The sequence below is a fragment of the Oncorhynchus nerka genome, linkage group LG27 (genome assembly GCF_034236695.1).
Source record: "Oncorhynchus nerka isolate Pitt River linkage group LG27, Oner_Uvic_2.0, whole genome shotgun sequence".
Lineage (NCBI taxonomy): Eukaryota > Metazoa > Chordata > Actinopteri > Salmoniformes > Salmonidae > Oncorhynchus > Oncorhynchus nerka.
In genome coordinates this window covers 91,771,506-91,788,841 of record NC_088422.1, presented here as the reverse complement: position 1 = coordinate 91,788,841, position 17,336 = coordinate 91,771,506, and the positions used below count along the sequence as shown (strand labels likewise).

Sequence of the window (17,336 nt, the reverse complement as noted above, 5' to 3'; positions counted from 1 at the left end):
CTCTCTCGCTCCTTTCCCCATCTCTCTCTCGCTCCTTTCCCCCATCTCTCTCTCGCTCCTTTCCCCCATCTCTCTCTCGCTCCTTTCCCCCATCTCTCTCTCTCTCCTTTCCCCCATCTCTCTCTCTCTCCTTTCCCCCATCTCTCTCTCTCTCTCCTTTCCCCCATCTCTCTCTCTCTCCTTTCCCCCATCTCTCTCTCGCTCTTTCCCCTTTCTCTCTCTCCCCCCATCTCTCTCTCCCCATCTCCTTTCTCCCCCATCTCTCTCTCGCTCCTTTCCCCCATCTCTCTCTCTCTCCTTTCCCCCCATCTCTCTCTCGCTCCTTTCCCCCATCTCTCTCTTGCTCCTTCTTTCCCCCCATCTCTCTCTCCTTTCCCCCATCTCTCTCTCTCCTTTCCCCCATCTCTCTCTCGCCTTTCCCCCATCTCTCTCTCCTTTCCCCCATCTCTCTCTCGCCTTTCCCCCATCTCTCTCTCGCCTTTCCCCCATCTCTCTCTCGCCTTTCCCCCATCTCTCTCTCGCCTTTCCCCCATCTCTCTCTCGCCTTTCCCCCATCTCTCTCTCGCCTTTCTTTCCCCCATCTCTCTCTCGCCTTTCCCCATCCCATCCTTTCCCCATCTCTCTCCTTTCCCCCATCTCTCTCTCGCCTTTCCCCCATCTCTCTCTCGCCTTTCCCCCATCTCTCTCTCGCTCCTTTCCCCCCATCTCTCTCTCGCTCCTTTCCCCCATCTCTCTCTCGCTCCTTTCCCCCATCTCTCTCTCGCTCCTTTCCCCCATCTCTCTCTCGCTCCTTTCCCCCATCTCTCTCTCGCTCCTTTCCCCCATCTCTCTCTCGCTCCTTTCCCCCCATCTCTCTCTCGCTCCTTTCCCCCATCTCTCTCTCGCTCCTTTCCCCCATCTCTCTCTCTCCTTTCCCCCATCTCTCTCTCGCTCCTTTCCCCCATCTCTCTCTCCTTTCCCCCATCTCTCTCTCTCCTTTCCCCCATCTCTCTCTCTCCTTTCCCCCATCTCTCTCTCTCCTTTCCCCCCATCTCTCTCCCCTTTCCCCCCATCTCTCTCTCGCTCCTTTCCCCCATCTCTCTCTCGCTCCTTTCCCCCATCTCTCTCTCGCTCCTTTCCCCCATCTCTCTCTCCCCATCTCCTTTCCTTTCCCCCATCTCTCTCTCTCTCCTTTCCCCCATCTCTCTCTCGTTCCTTTCCCCCATCTCTCTCTCGCTCCTTTCCCCCATCTCTCTCTCGTTCCTTTCCTTTCCCCTTTCCCCCATCTCTCTCTCGCTCCTTTCCCCCATCTCTCTCTCGCTCCTTTCCCCCCATCTCTCTCTCGCTCCTTTCCCCCATCTCTCTCTCGCTCCTTTCCCCCCATCTCTCTCTCGCTCCTTTCCCCCATCTCTCTCTCGCTCCTTTCCCCCATCTCTCTCTCGCTCCTTTCCCCCATCTCTCTCTCGCTCCTTTCCCCCATCTCCTCCTTTCCCCATCTCTCTCTCGCTCCTTTCCCCCCCATCTCTCTCTCGCTCCTTTCCTTTCCCCATCTCTCTCTCGCTCCTTTCCCCCATCTCTCTCTCGCTCCTTTCCCCCATCTCTCTCTCTCCTTTCCCCCATCCCATCTCTCCTTTCCCCCATCTCTCTCTCGCTCCTTTCCCCCCATCTCTCTCTCTCCTTTCCCCCATCTCTCTCTCCTTTCCCCCCATCTCTTCCCCCATCTCTCTCGCTCCTTTCCCCCATCTCTCTCGCTCCTTTCCTCTCCCCCATCTCTCTCCTTTCCCCCATCTCTCTCGCTCCTTTCCCCCATCTCTCTCTCTCCTTTCCCCCATCTCTCTCTCTCCTTTCCCCCATCTCTCTCTCGCTCCTTTCCCCCATCTCTCTCTCGCTCCTTTCCCCCATCTCTCTCTCTCGCTCCTTTCCCCCATCTCTCTCTCTCTCCTTTCCCCCATCTCTCTCTCTCTCCTTTCCCCCATCTCTCTCTCTCTCCTTTCCCCCATCTCTCTCTCGCCTTTCCCCCCATCTCTCTCTCTCTCCTTTCCCCCATCTCTCTCTCGCCTTTCCCCCCATCTCTCTCTCTCCTTTCCCCCATCTCTCTCTCTCTCCTTTCCCCCATCTCTCTCTCGCCTTTCCCCCATCTCTCTCTCTCCTTTCCCCCATCTCTCTCTCGCTTTTCCCCCATCTCTCTCTCGCCTTTCCCCCATCTCTCTCGCTCCTTTCCCCCATCTCTCTCGCTCCTTTCCCCCATCTCTCTCGCTCCTTTCCCCCATCTCTCTCGCTCCTTTCCCCATCTCTCTCGCTCCTTTCCCCCATCTCTCTCTCTCCTTTCCCCCATCTCTCTCTCTCCTTTCCCCCATCTCTCTCTCGCTCCTTTCCCCCATCTCTCTCTCGCTCCTTTCCCCCATCTCTCTCTCTCGCTCCTTTCCCCCCATCTCTCTCTCTCTCCTTTCCCCCATCTCTCTCTCTCTCCTTTCCCCCATCTCTCTCTCTCTCCTTTCCCCCATCTCTCTCTCGCCTTTCCCCCATCTCTCTCTCTCTCCTTTCCCCCATCTCTCTCTCGCCTTTCCCCCATCTCTCTCTCTCCTTTCCCCCATCTCTCTCTCTCTCCTTTCCCCCATCTCTCTCTCTCTCCTTTCCCCCATCTCTCTCTCTCTCCTTTCCCCCATCTCTCTCTCTCTCCTTTCCCCCATCTCTCTCTCTCCTTTTCCCCCATCTCTCTCTCTCTCCTTTCCCCCATCTCTCTCTCTCCTTTCCCCCATCTCTCTCTCTCCTTTCCCCCATCTCTCTCTCTCCTTTCCCCCATCTCTCTCTCTCCTTTCCCCCATCTCTCTCTCTCTCCTTTCCCCATCTCTCTCTCTCTCCTTTCCCCCCATCTCTCTCGCCTTTCCCCCATCTCTCTCGCCTTTCCCCATCTCTCTCTCGCCTTTCCCCCATCTCTCTCTCGCCTTTCCCCATATCTCTCTCGCTCCTTTCCCCCATCTCTCTCTCGCTCCTTTCCCCCATCTCTCTCTCGCTCCTTTCCCCATCTCTCTCTCGCTCCTTTCCCCCATCTCTCTCTCGCTCCTTTCCCCCATCTCTCTCTCGCCTTTCCCCCATCTCTCTCTCGCTCCTTTCCCCCATCTCTCTCTCGCTCCTTTCCCCCATCTCTCTCTCGCTCCTTTCCCCCATCTCTCTCTCGCTCCTTTCCCCATCTCTCTCTCGCTCCTTTCCCCCATCTCTCTCTCGCTCCTTTCCCCCATCTCTCTCTCTCCTTTCCCCCATCTCTCTCTCTCCTTTCCCCCCATCTCTCTCTCTCCTTTCCCCCATCTCTCTCTCTCCTTTCCCCCATCTCTCTCTCTCCTTTCCCCCATCTCTCTCTCGCCTTTCCCCATCTCTCTCTCGCCTTTCCCCCATCTCTCTCTCGCCTTTCCCCCATCTCTCTCTCGCCTTTCCCCCATCTCTCTCGCTCCTTTCCCCATCTCTCTCGCTCCTTTCCCCCATCTCTCTCTCGCCTTTCCCCATCTCTCTCTCGCCTTTCCCCCATCTCTCTCTCTCCTTTCCCCCATCTCTCTCTCGCTCCTTTCCCCCATCTCTCTCTCGCTCCTTTCCCCCATCTCTCTCTCGCTCCTTTCCCCCATCTCTCTCTCGCTCCTTTCCCCATCTCTCTCTCTCTCCTTTCCCCCATCTCTCTCTCTCCTTTCCCCCATCTCTCTCTCTCCTTTCCCCCATCTCTCTCTCTCTCCTTTCCCCATCTCTCTCTCTCTCCTTTCCCCCATCTCTCTCCCTTTCCCCCATCTCTCTCTCGCCTTTCCCCCATCTCTCTCTCGCCTTTCCCCATATCTCTCTCTCTCCTTTCCCCATCTCTCTCTCGCTCCTTTCCCCCATCTCTCTCTCGCTCCTTTCCCCCATCTCTCTCTCGCTCCTTTCCCCCATCTCTCTCTCGCCTTTCCCCCATCTCTCTCTCGCTCCTTTCCCCCCATCTCTCTCTCGCTCCTTTCCCCCATCTCTCTCTCGCTCCTTTCCCCCATCTCTCTCTCGCTCCTTTCCCCCATCTCTCTCTCGCTCCTTTCCCCCATCTCTCTCTCGCTCCTTTCCCCCATCTCTCTCTCGCTCCTTTCCCCCATCTCTCTCTCTCCTTTCCCCCATCTCTCTCTCGCTCCTTTCCCCCATCTCTCTCTCTCTCCTTTCCCCCATCTCTCTCTCTCCTTTCCCCCATCTCTCTCTCGCTCCTTTCCCCATCTCTCTCTCTCGCTCCTTTCCCCCATCTCTCTCTCGCTCCTTTCCCCCCCTTCTCTCTCCCCCTATTGCTCCACTAGGCTACATAATCTACTACAGTACTGATGTGAATGCGGAGGTGCATGACTGGGTGATAGAGCCGGTGGTGGGCAACAGGTTGACCCACCAGATCCAGGAGCTGACTCTGGACACCACCTACTACTTCAAGATCCAGGCCCGTAACTCCAAGGGCATGGGCCCAATGTCCGAGGCCGTACACTTCCGCACCCCCAAGAGTAAGTGGGGGGGGGGATCGCTGGAGGTTGATAGGCTCTGAAAGGTTGAACATTGGGATGATTGTATTAACTGTTCTTATTGGTTGAGTTATTAATATGCGTTATGATGGGCTGAATGGTCAAGATTCAAATAATTATCTTAGCTTCTCTTCACTGTAGCTGGCTGCATTCTCAATCCCTTTTCTATAGATGCTGGTAAAGAACATACCATTCTGTTGAGCCGAGCCTGCCCTCTCTCTTTCTAGCCCTCTCTCTTTCTAGCCCTCTCTCTCTCTGGCCCTCTCTCTTTCTCTCTGGCCCTCTCTCTTTCTCTCTGGCCCTCTCTCTTTCTCTCTGGCCCTCTCTCTTTCTCTCTGGCCCTCTCTCTCTCTGGCCCTCTCTCTCTCTAGCCCTCTCTCTCTCTAGCCCTCTCTCTCTCTAGGCCCCTCTCTCTCTAGCCCTCTCTCTCTCTAGCCCTCTCTCTCTCTAGCCCTCTCTCTTTCTCTCTGGCCCTCTCTCTTTCTCTCTGGCCCTCTCTCTCTCTAGCCCTCTCTCTCTAGCCCTCTCTCTCTCTAGCCCTCTCTCTCTAGCCCTCTCTCTCTCTAGCCCTCTCTCTCTCTGGCCCTCTCTCTCTCTCTCTCTCTGGCCCTCTCTCTTTCTCTCTGGCCCTCTCTCTTTCTCTCTGGCCCTCTCTCTCTCTCTGGCCCTCTCTCTCTCTCTGGCCCTCTCTCTTTCTCTCTGGCCCTCTCTCTTTCTCTCTGGCCCTCTCGCTACCTCTCTCTCTCTCGCTACCCCTCTCTCTCTCTCTACCCCCCTCTCTCTCTACCCCCTCCTCTCTCTCTCTCTCTCTCTCGCTACCTCTCTCTCTCTCTCTCTCTCTACCCCCCCCCTCTCTCTCTCTCTCTCTACCCCTCTCTCTCTACCTCTCTCTCTACCCCTCTCTCTCTACCCCCCCCTCTCTCTCTCTCTCTCTCTCTCTACCCCCTCTCTCTATCCCCCTCTCTCTCTCTCTCTCTCTACCCCCTCTCTCTATCCCCCTCTCTCTCTCCTTCTCCCACTGCTCTCCTTAACTCCTCTAACCAGTGTTTGCTTTGTATTTTCTCTCCCTGGCTACTGTCTCCTTTGGCCTGTTTAGCTGAATCCTCTGACAAAATGGCTAATGACCAAGGTAATTCCCTCTTCCCTTCCATTCACTTCTTCTCAATGATGACTGATTGACTGTGCAGATTGTGTTCTTTTTCCTCACTCACGTGCCTAAAGCCCTTCATCTGCGTTCTGCTAAGGTGAAATAAGTCAGGTAGTATTTAATTAACTGGGTGTAATAACTGGTGGTTTTGTCTCCTCTCTCAGCCAATTTGCCAGTTAAACCAGGAAGTAACCAACCACCTCTTGACCATGGCTTTGGGTCTTCACACGGTAATGGCCTTTTCAGGTCACCATTGTCCATTCTGATTTGATCAACTCAATTGGCTGCAGTGTGGGTCCATTTTATTCCACCTCCATAAATGGATGTTAGTGTGAATAGGGCTTTGTTCAGTTCCATGGTACATTGGATTCATTTCTGGACCGAAGCTAAAATGGAATTGACACCAATTCTGCATTGAGCACTAATGTCTTTCTCAGCTAAGATAGTGTGCAGGAACTGAACAAACCCCTATTCACATAAGTAACACTTTATTTGGATAGTTCTAAGTAGATGGTTTGTAGATGTTCAACTGTCAACATCTGAACTAACCCTTATCCTAACCCTAAACTTAACCTTTACCTTAACCCTAGCCCTAACCCTGAACTTAACCTTTACCTTAACCCTTAAATCTAACCCTTACCTTTACCTTAACCCTTACCCTAGCCCTAAACTTAACCTTTACCCTAGTCCTAAACTTAACCTTTACCCTAACCCTAAACTTAACCTTTACCCTGATCCCAAACTTAACCTTTACCCTAACCCTTAGCCCTAACCCTAAACTTAACCCTAACTAGTCCTAACCTTTACCTTAACCCTTGCCCTAATCCTAAACTTAACCTTTACCTTAACCCTTGCCCTAACCCTTTACCTTAACCCTTGCCCTAACCCTTTACCTTAACCCTTGCCCTAACCCTTTACCTTAACCCTTGCCCTAACCCTTTACCTTAACCCTTGCCCTAACCCTTTACCTTAACCCTTGCCCTAACCCTAAACTTAACCTGTACCTTAACCCTTGCCCTAAACTTAACCTTAACCCTTAACCTAGCCCTAAACTTAACCTTTACCTTAACCCTAAAATTATAATTTACCTTAACCCTAGCCCTAAACTTAACCATTACCCTAACCCTAAACTTAACCATTATCCTAACCCTAAACTTAACCTTTACTTTAATCCTTACCCTAGCCCTTATCCTAACCCTAAACAGAACCTTTACTTTAATCCTTATCCTAACCCTAAACTTAAACTTTACTTTAATCCTTATCCTAACCCTAAACTTTACTTTAATCCTTACCCTAGCCCTAAACTTAACCCTTACTTTAACCCTTACTTTAACATTCACCCCAACCCTCATTCTAAACCTAACCTTAGCAAGCAGTTGCTTATCAATAGATAGTTTGTTGATAGTGTGACCATCCGTGGAGCATCTATATGGGACTATCCACATAAAGTGGGACAGAAGAAATTCATTAAATGTAATCTAACTCAAACCCCTTATACAAGTCTCCTATTGGTCTGAAATACTAGTCATCATTCTAAAAGAAGTGTAATGGGAAATTAATGAATGAACACACAAACAAATTAATTGTTAAATATGTTATTTGATCTCCATTCATTATTATGTGGATAAATAGGATTTTCTTTCTCACCTCTCTGGTCCATTTTGTTCCAGGAAAACCAGGAATTACAGGAAGTGGGGACAACCACATCCTGGTCATCGTCGTCATCATCTCTGTGGGAGCCTTCACCATCATTGTGGTGGTTGTGGGGGCCTTCCTCTGCACACGACGCACCACCTCCCACCAGAAAAAGTGAGCTGGTGCGCTGTAGCAATAATGTCTCTTAGGTCACTAATGTCCCAGCCAATACCAGACCAACAACACAGGGTTATAACACACACACAGAGTACCTGAGAGGAGCAGGAATGTCTGCTTTCCTTTTTCCTTCTGTCATCTTTCACTTTCCTTTCCCTACCACTTAATTTGATTCCCCTCCTTCAACCGACATCACCCCCCTTCAACCGACATCACCCCCTTCAACCGACATCACCCCTCCCCCCTTCAACCGACATCACCCCTCCCCCTTCAACCGACATCACCCCTCCCCCTTCAACCGACATCACCCCTCCCTTCAACCGACATCACCCCTCCCTTCAACCGACATCACCCCTCCCTTCAACCGACATCACCCCTCCCTTCAACCGACATCACCCCTCCCTTCAACCGACATCACCCCTCCCTTCAACCGACATCACCCCCCTTCAACCGACATCACCCCTCCTCCCTTCAACCGACATCACCCCTCCTCCCTTCAACCGACATCACCCCTCCCTTCAACCGACATCACCCCCCTTCAACCGACATCACCCCTTCAACCGACATCACCCTCCCCCCTTCAGCCGACATCACCCCTCCCTTCAACCGACATCACCCTCCCCCTTCAACCGACATCACCCCTCCCCCTTCAACCGACATCACCCCCTCCCCCTTCAACCGACATCACCCCCCCTCACTTCAACCGACATCACCCCCCTCACTTCAACCGACATCACCCCCCTCCCTTCAACTGACATCACCCCTCCTCCCTTCAACCGACATCACCCCTCCTCCCTTCAACCGACATCACCCCTCCTCCTCCCTTCAACCGACATCACCCCTCCTCCCTTCAACCTACATCACCCCTCCTCCCTTCAACCGACATCACCCCTCCCCTTCAACCGACATCACCCCCCTCAACCCCCCCTTCAACCGACATCACCCCTCCCCCTTCAACCGACATCACCCCTCCCCCTTCAACCGACATCACCCCTCCCCCTTCAACCGACATCACCCCTCCCCCTTCAACCGACATCACCCCTCCCTTCAACCGACATCACCCCTCCCTTCAACCGACATCACCCCTCCCTTCAACATCCGACATCACCCCTCCCTTCAACCGACATCACCCCTCCCTTCAACCGACATCACCCCTCCCTTCAACCGACATCACCCCTCCCCCCTTCAACCGACATCACCCCTCCTCCCTTCAACCGACATCACCCCCCTCCCTTCAACCGACATCACCCCTCCCACCCCTCCTCCCCTTCAACCGACATCGACCCCTTCAACCGACATCACCCCTCACCCCCCTTCAACCGACATCACCCCTCCCTTCAACCGACATCACCCCTCCCCCTTCAACCGACATCACCCCTCCCCTTCAACCGACATCACCCCTCCCCCTTCAACCGACATCACCCCTCCCCCTTCAACCGACATCACTTCCCCCTTCAACCGACATCACCCCCTCACTTCAACCGACATCACCCCCCTCCCTTCAACCGACATCACCCCCTCCCTTCAACTGACATCACCCTCCTCCCTTCAACCGACATCACCCCTCCTCCCTTCAACCGACATCACCCCTCCTCCCTTCAACCGACATCACCCCTCCTCCCTTCAACCGACATCACCCCTCCTCCCTTCAACCTACATCACCCCTCCTCCCTTCAACCGACATCACCCCTCCCTCCCTTCAACCGACATCACCCCTCCCCCTTCAACCGACATCACCCCTCCCCCTTCAACCGACATCACCCCTCCCCCTTCAACCGACATCACCCCTCCCCTTCAACCGACATCACCCCTCCCCCCTTCAACCGACATCACCCCTCCCCCTTTCAACCGACATCACCCCTTCCCCCTTCAACCGACATCACCCCTTCCTCCCTTCAACCGACATCACCCCTTCCTCCCTTCAACCGACATCACCCCCCCTTCAACCGACATCACCCCCCCCTCAACCGACATCACCCCCTTCAACCGACATCACCCCCCTTCAACCGAAATCACCCCCCTTTATTGCTGGTGGCCAGTAATAAACTGGTCCTGAACATCTCTAAAACCAAGAGCATTGTATTTGGTACAAATCATTCCCTAAGTTCTAGACCTCAGCTGAATCTAGTAATTTAATGGTGTGGCTGTTGAACAGGTTGAGGAGACTAAATGACTTTGTGTTACCCTAGATTGTAAACTGTCTTGGTCAAAACATATAGATTCAATGGTTGTAAAGATGGGACAGGTCTAGCCATAATAAAGAGATGGGGACAGGTCTAGCCATAATAAAGAGATGGGACAGGTCTAGCCATAATAAAGAGATGGGGACAGGTCTAGCCATAATAAAGAGATGCCCTGCTTTTTTGACACCACACTCCAAAAAGCAAGTTCTGCAGGCTCTAGTTTTGTCTAATCTTGATTATTGTCCAGTCGTGTGGTCCAGTGCTGCAAGGAAAGACCTAGTTAAGCTGCAACTGGCCCAGAACAGAGCGGCACGTTTTGCTCTTCATTGTAATCAGAGGGCTGATATAAATACTATGCTGCCAGTCTCTTGGCTAATAGTTTTTATAAGAAACATTAATGTGTTGGAAATCCCAAATTGTTTGCATAGTCAACTTACACACTGCTCTGACACACACACTTACCCCACCAGACATGCCACCAGGGGTCTTTTCACAGTCCCCAAATCCAGAACACATTCAAGAAAGCGTACAGTTTTATACAGAGCCCTTATTGCATGGAACTTCCTTCCATCTCAGATTGCTCGAATAAACAGCAAACCTGGTTTCGAAAAACAGATAAATCAACACCTCATCGGCAAAATAACGCTCCCTTATTAGACCTTGTTAGCTTGTGTCTATACATTGATATGTAGGCTACGTCTGCCTTTAAAAATAATATGTATGTAGTTCTGTCCTTGAGCTGTTCTTGTCTATTAGTGTTCTGTATTATGTCATTCTGTATTATGTCATTCTGTATTATGTTTTGTGTGGACCCCAGGAAGAGTAGCTGCTGCGTTTGCAACAGTTAACGGGGATCCACCTCCCCCTTTTTAGCTGACATCTCAACCCCCCCTTTCCTCTTCTCTAACCCATAGGAAGCGGGCGGCCTCCAAGTCGTCCAACAGCTCCCACAAGTACAAGGGCAACTCCAAGGACCTGAAGCCTCCAGACCTATGGATCCACCACGAGCGGCTGGAGCTCAAGCCCATTGACAAGTCCCCCGAGCCCAACCCGGTGATGACTGACACCCCCATCCCCCGCACCTCGCAGGACATCAACCCCGTGGACCCCAGCCTGGACAACAGCCTGCTGCAGAGACGGAACTCCTACCGAGGTCAGGTTGATGTAGTCAATTTGGGGATTCCTTTGTCTGTGTTTTGAAGAGGCAATGTCTTTGTCGTTGTCATGCTAAACATTTCCTGCTTTTCATACATTTAACATTTCATACATTGTGTTTAGAGGGAAGAATCACCACTAACCAAACACAGCCTCACGACTGAGTCACAGATTTCTCTCAGGAGCCAGATTACCAAATCCTACGATTGTTCCTGTCAATCCAAGAACAGTTACATTTTCAGACGTTCTTCATTCAGAGTCACTACCAATAGTGATCAAGGAAAAATTCTGACTTGCAGGCCACGAATCAGAAGACAGCATATCTGCGCTGGCAGGGCGCCGGGGGATGCGGCCTAAAATGATGATGCCCTTCGATACGCAGCCCCCCCAGCGTAAGTGTGTGTTTGGGATCTGTGCTCTCATTGGTCAATACACTGAGGTCAATAGATTATTTACCACTCAGACTACCGTACTGTTCAGCTGAAAGGAAAAGAATATGCTGGTTTCTCCCTCCCGTGATAATGCACTACAGTCAATAGACTGAGCGCACTACAGTCAACATGTGGTTCTATAGGATCTGTTTCTATATTTTAGCCTTCATCTCATTTCAGTTTAACACATTCATTCACTACCAAATTATGCTGCCAATTCAAATGTACATCAGACGCACTCTGTGGAGTTATTGTATACGTGTGTATGGTTAAATACTACTGCTTTATGGTGTCACTATGAACCTGGCCTGTGTGTGTGTGTGTGTGTTTGCACGAGCGCAAGCATGTGTGTGTATTTGAACAGCACTGCTTCCCCAACCCTTCGTCAGCGCGGCTGGTTAAATGTTGTCTCTGTGTGTGTGTCCATTCACAGCTGTGATTAGCGCTCACCCCATCCATTCCCTTGATAACCATCACCACCATTATCACACGGGCAGCCTGGCATCCCCGACACGCAGCTACCTCCATCACCACCAGGGCAGTGCCCACCTGCGCCCGCACGCCTGCGCCACCCCCATCTCCTATCTAGACATGGTGGGCTCCACAGGTGAGAGACCGCTGCCGCCCGCAGGATGGAGGAGGGATTACAAGCGGGCAGCGCCAAGGGCCCACCTGGTCTTTCTGTCTGTCTTTCTGGCCTGATTTTGAGGAAGAACACAGGAGCATTATCTTTCATCTTCATGTCACATCCTCTTATCTGTGGGTCCACTGTGGGGCTGTCACATCCTCTTATCTGTGGGTCCACTGTGGGGCTGTCACATCCTCTTATCTGTGGGTCCACTGTGGGGCTGTCACATCCTCTTATCTGTGGGTCCACTGTGGGGCTGTCACATCCTCTTATCTGTGGAGCGGTCTCATTTCATTGTTCTTGTGGCCTTGTCCACTATTCACTCGCCGATACTCATTAGTGTGTGACTTGCCTAGTTAAATAAAGGTCAAACGAATAAATAATAATTGTAATTTATAATACATGAAACCAGTCATGACACCTTTGAGTGTTGCAGAACCAAACAACCTTGATAACACATTTATTCCATATTTTCCACCAAACTCATCAGGCTTCATCCTGACGCTGATACTAACGCCTCTTATTTATGGACACAACCACTCTAGAACCCAGGCTATACACATACTGTCTCAAACACACCATCCACTGACCTGTCCCCCCCCACACTCCTTTTGTGACTGCAGAGTCGGTGAGGAACACCCCCAGCACAGAGCCCCTCCCACCCCAGGCCCAGCCCCCCTGCCAAGCTGAGCACCAGCACCCGGAACCCGAGGGCAGCTACCAAGACTCCACGGCCACCGACGATGAGCCCAGCGCCAGCGGCAGCTACTGCAGCACCGGCCAGCCCCCCACCGCCCACGTGCGCCCCACTCACCCACTCAAGAGCTTTGCCGTGCCCGCCAACCCCGCCGCCATCTTCGAGTCGCCCGCCCTGCCCAGCATGCCGCTGCTTACTCAGACTGGTGAGGAGCACATACACGCATGCATACATGTACACACATATGCACACCATGCATTAGGACAGGCGTATGTACACATACAGGTAACTGCCAAAATAAAGGAAACACCAACAGTGTCTTAATAGGATGTTGGGCCACCAAGAGCCACCAGAACAGCTTCAATGCACCTTGACATAGATTCTACCAGTGTCTGGAAGTCTATTGGAGGGATGTGACACCGGCCTTTTTTTTTTACCCCTTTTTTCTGCCCATTTCCGTGGTGTCCAATTAGTAGTAGTTAGTCTTGTCTCATCGCTACAACTCCCGTACGGACTCGGGAGAGGCGAAGGTCGAGAGCCATGTGTCCTCCGAAACAACCTAGCCGCACTGCTTCTTGACACAACGCACATCCAACCCGGAAGCCAGCTGCACCAATGTGTCAGAGGAAACACCGTACACCTGGCGACCTGGTCAGCCTGCACTGCGGCCGGCCCGCCACAGGAGTCGCTAGTGTGCGATGAGACAAGGACATCCATGCCGGCCAAACCCTCCCTCCCATAGAGCCAATGGTGCGTTGCCCCATGGACCTCCCGGTCGCGGCCGGCTGCGACAGAGCCTGGGCTCGAACCCAGAATCTCTGGTGACACAGCTAACTCTGCGGTGCAGTGCCTTAGACCACAGCGCCACCCGGGAGGCGTGACACCGTTCTTCCACTAGAAATGCAATAGTTTGGTGTTTTGTTGGTGGAAAATGCTGTCAGGTGCTGCTCCAGAATCTCCCATAAGTGTTGGATTGGGTTGAGATCCAGTGACTCTCACACACACACACACACACACACACACACACACACACCCTATGCTCCTTTGATACACCTGTTTCAAAGTCACTGAGATCTCTTCTTCCATCCATGGGAGCCAAAATAACGGGCAACTGTAGACACCCTAAGAATGATGGGATGTTAATTGCTTAATTAACTCAGAACCTGCTTACAATATACTTTGTATCCCTCATTTACTCAAGTGTTTCCTTTATTTGGGCAGTTTTCTGTACATGTTTTACACTCCCAAACTGCAGATGAACATACATTTCGCTACACTCGCATTAACATCTGCTAACCATGTGTATGTGACAAATAAAATTTGATTTGATTTTAGAGCTTCTTGAGAAAGGAAAGGAAACACATTTAATGAAGATGACTTGTGATTCCCTCTAACTATCAATCCCTTTGGAACTGTGTCTGTCCGTCCTGTCCTGTCTCTGTCTCTCTTTCTGTCTGTATCTCGGTCTCTCTCTCTGTCTGTATCTCAGGGCCCCAGCTCCACTCAGTAAAGACAGCCTCCATCGGCACCCTGGGCAGGGTACGGCCCCCCATTACAGTCACGGTGCCCAGTGCGCCAGACGTGCCCGAGACCAGTAAGATGCTGGAGGATGTAGACAGTGTGAGTACTGCTCCCCCCAGGTCTTAGTGTAGAAAGGCTACAACATGCTGATTATGACTGTTAAATCAGCTGGCATATCATGTAATGTTGGTTGTTATTGTAGTTTGCACACACTTTAAATACAGGAAGTACACATGAATTACTGTCATGTTGGGGTAAAAACCTGGTCATAGATCAATCAAACCCATTGAACTAGTGAATATATTCCAAGAGCATGTCATGTTTCTTTTTGGACACAATCCTAAATGACATTGACATGGATTTTAATCACATTTCTGTTTCTTTTCTCTCTTTATTCTTTGCAACTTGTTGCCTCCCTCACTGTTTTATGGTGTTATCGTTGGCTGCTTGTGATCATTGATATTATTGCATTCAATTTCTAATACTTCCTCTAAACCCATTGGAATGGTTTTGCCCATGATAATTCCCCTTAACCCATTGGAATGGTTTTGCCCATGATAATTCCCCTTAACCCATTGGAATGGTTTTGCCCATGATAATTCCCCTTAACTCATTGGAATGGTTTTGCCCATGATAATTCCCCTTAACCCATTGGAATGGTTTTGCCCATGATAATTCCCCTTAACTCATTGGAATGGTTTTGCACATACATTGATGTCTTGCACCCTTTCAATGCCTTAACATATTGGTTGGCTGTTGATGCTGCTTTGTTTGTCTTGGACTTGGCTTCATGCTGCAGTCCCATTGACCAATTCCCCACCCACCCTTTATTTTGTAAACCTCATTACTCCCACCCCCGCCAAAAACAAACTGACCCTCTCCTCTCCCTTCCCCAGGTCCTTGCCTCCCTCCCCTCCTGTTCCTCCCTTGCTCCCCGCAGTAACCCTGTTCCTTTCCCTCAGAGCTACGAGCCTGATGAGTTGACAGAGGAGATGGCCCACCTAGAGGACCTGATGAAGGACCTGAACGCTATAACCACAGCCTGAGAACCACACGCCCACTCATTACGCTGCTCACACACATACAAGCAGACACACACACACACACACACACATCCAGGTAGTGACACACACACACAGGCAGGAACACACACACTGCCAGCCCTCAGCAAACTGGGAGCCCGATGCCCCGGTACAAAATGGATACCGTAAATGGATCTTACACACCCCACTCGAGACAAAACAAAAATCTCAACTGAAACTTTTCAACTTTTGGCTTACCTTGCTCAGTCTCAGGAAGGAGATGGCCATTTTAAAAAGCGACAGTTCACCTTTTTATGAAGAAACATTCTCAGAGACGATATCTAACATTGGTCGCTTTCAACCAGAAGATTGTGAATTTTCTCAGCACAAAAACTGAAATGCATCAGAAGGTTGCTCTCATACTTTGGTTGCCGGGGAGACCGCTCCTATGGTTGCCGGGGAGACCGCTCCTATGGTTGCCGGGGAGACCGCTCCGACAGACATCATATTGTGATTCCAAGTCAAGAGGAAGAGTCAAATATGCCGGTATTTCATGTTGGTGCTCACAACACAATCTAAACACAGTGTTTGTTTAATTAGTGTCACTTATTTGTGCGTTTTTGTATATCTATTGCCCTGTTTCAGTGAAGTGAACGTTGGACAACAGTCCCCTCCATTTCCATAAAAGCGGTAATTTTATAGCTATCATTTTGATCCAATGACGTCTGTTTTCCCTACTGTGTTATATATTGTGCCAAGTCTCTTATTATTCTCTAATATGCCATGTATGTTTTTTACATATCCGTATAGATATGTACATATGTTTTTTTAAACGGCCTCATTCTATTCCCCCCCCAGCCTAGCCAATCATTTCATTTTATTTGGGAGGAGAGTGACAAAATAGACCCTCAAACGTTCACTTTTCATATCTTGTAGGGAGATGCCTTGCGTGTTAGTACATTACATTTGAATGGTTTATTGCGTTCTCTGGCATTGTGTTGCCCCTTTATACATTGAAATGTTCAGTCTTTTTTTGTTTGTGGGAGCTCTGTTTCAAAAAGCCTTACGAAACGTGTCCGTACGTTTACATTGGAGATGACTGTGCCCTCTGTGGACGTTTTCCAGTTACACTGTGATCCCTCTGACACACAGCATCACCACTCTCAGGCCAGCCTGGCCTTGGAGTGCCAAGTAGTAGGGCTTGTTAGCTGGTGTCCTTTCAGAACCATCTGTGGGACATGAACCCTCCAGAGGCTGCTGGACTCGGAGTGCCTCACCTCGCAATCACACATCCTACCCAGTCAGTCGTTTCAATGGAATGGCAATATATCATATGAAAGTGCTATGAAATGGATGTCTTGTTTCCAAGAGCCAATATTTGGTTGAAGAGGTCTGTTTTTTGCTCTTTATCTCTCTCTGTCGTGTGAAAACCAGGTTTTTCAATCAAGGATAAGTGTTTACTGTTATCTGAGGTCTCTTAAAGAAACACTGCTTCATCGCTCTTTTTAAATGCTACTTGCAACGATGTTGGCCTATTGAATGGGACTCCCAGATTCAGATTTTTTTTTTACATGTAGTTTGTTTTGTATGAAGAAAAAATAAACTTGTTCTGTACACAATTCCAATGTAAAAAAATTAAATATGATAATGTAAGAAGCTAGTTTTTCATCTGCCCTCTACCCAAAGAAATGTAATTGCAATCCTAGTTACATGCTCTACTTTTGTGAATACCATGTTTCTCATAATGTACATCATCATGAATGTCAATATAACTGTAAGAGATTTTACTTATGGATACAAAAGGAACATGTATAAAGAATTTAAAAAAGAAAGTGGACCGTGGGAAAAAGACAGGACGCTATAACCCGTTGGGAATAACCTATTAAGTTGTAGACAGTCAAGCCTGTATTGCACTTTTTCACAATTTTTGAAAAAAAAAAAAAAATCTTCCATATCTTGTGTTTTAAATATAAAAGTGATGTTTCTGTAAAGTAGTGTCCTAGGTTAGCAGCAGGCAGCTGGTCTTGTTTTAATGGTCATTTGTTTTTGAGATATGAAATTGAGCGGCAGGTTTTACTGTGCTGCTGAGGTATTCTGTTGCTTGTTTCTGTACAGAGATCTCTTTGCTTTCTGTAGGATATTCTGTGGCTTTAAAAAAAAAAAATGTTTGAGAAAAAAAGTTTTTTTATTTTTATTGGTGCCCTTATACATTGTGTATCCAACTATTATGAATACTAACAAAGTTGAAGCTTC

General features: G+C 49.9%; 1 protein-coding gene across 1 annotated transcript in view; it reads left to right on the top strand.

Moving 5' to 3' along the window:
• The window catches only part of neo1a (neogenin 1a), a 145,800-nt gene extending 128,464 nt beyond the window's left edge, over window positions 1–17,336 (top strand). The window contains exons 17-26 of the mRNA XM_065011183.1: window positions 4,275–4,469; window positions 5,584–5,616; window positions 5,799–5,864; window positions 7,305–7,443; window positions 10,544–10,782; window positions 11,084–11,176; window positions 11,649–11,822; window positions 12,467–12,745; window positions 14,030–14,160; window positions 15,024–17,336. Of these exons, the coding sequence (XP_064867255.1) occupies window positions 4,275–4,469; window positions 5,584–5,616; window positions 5,799–5,864; window positions 7,305–7,443; window positions 10,544–10,782; window positions 11,084–11,176; window positions 11,649–11,822; window positions 12,467–12,745; window positions 14,030–14,160; window positions 15,024–15,107 (1,433 nt within the window). The 3' untranslated portion in view covers window positions 15,108–17,336. The remainder of the gene's footprint in view (window positions 1–4,274; window positions 4,470–5,583; window positions 5,617–5,798; window positions 5,865–7,304; window positions 7,444–10,543; window positions 10,783–11,083; window positions 11,177–11,648; window positions 11,823–12,466; window positions 12,746–14,029; window positions 14,161–15,023) is intronic.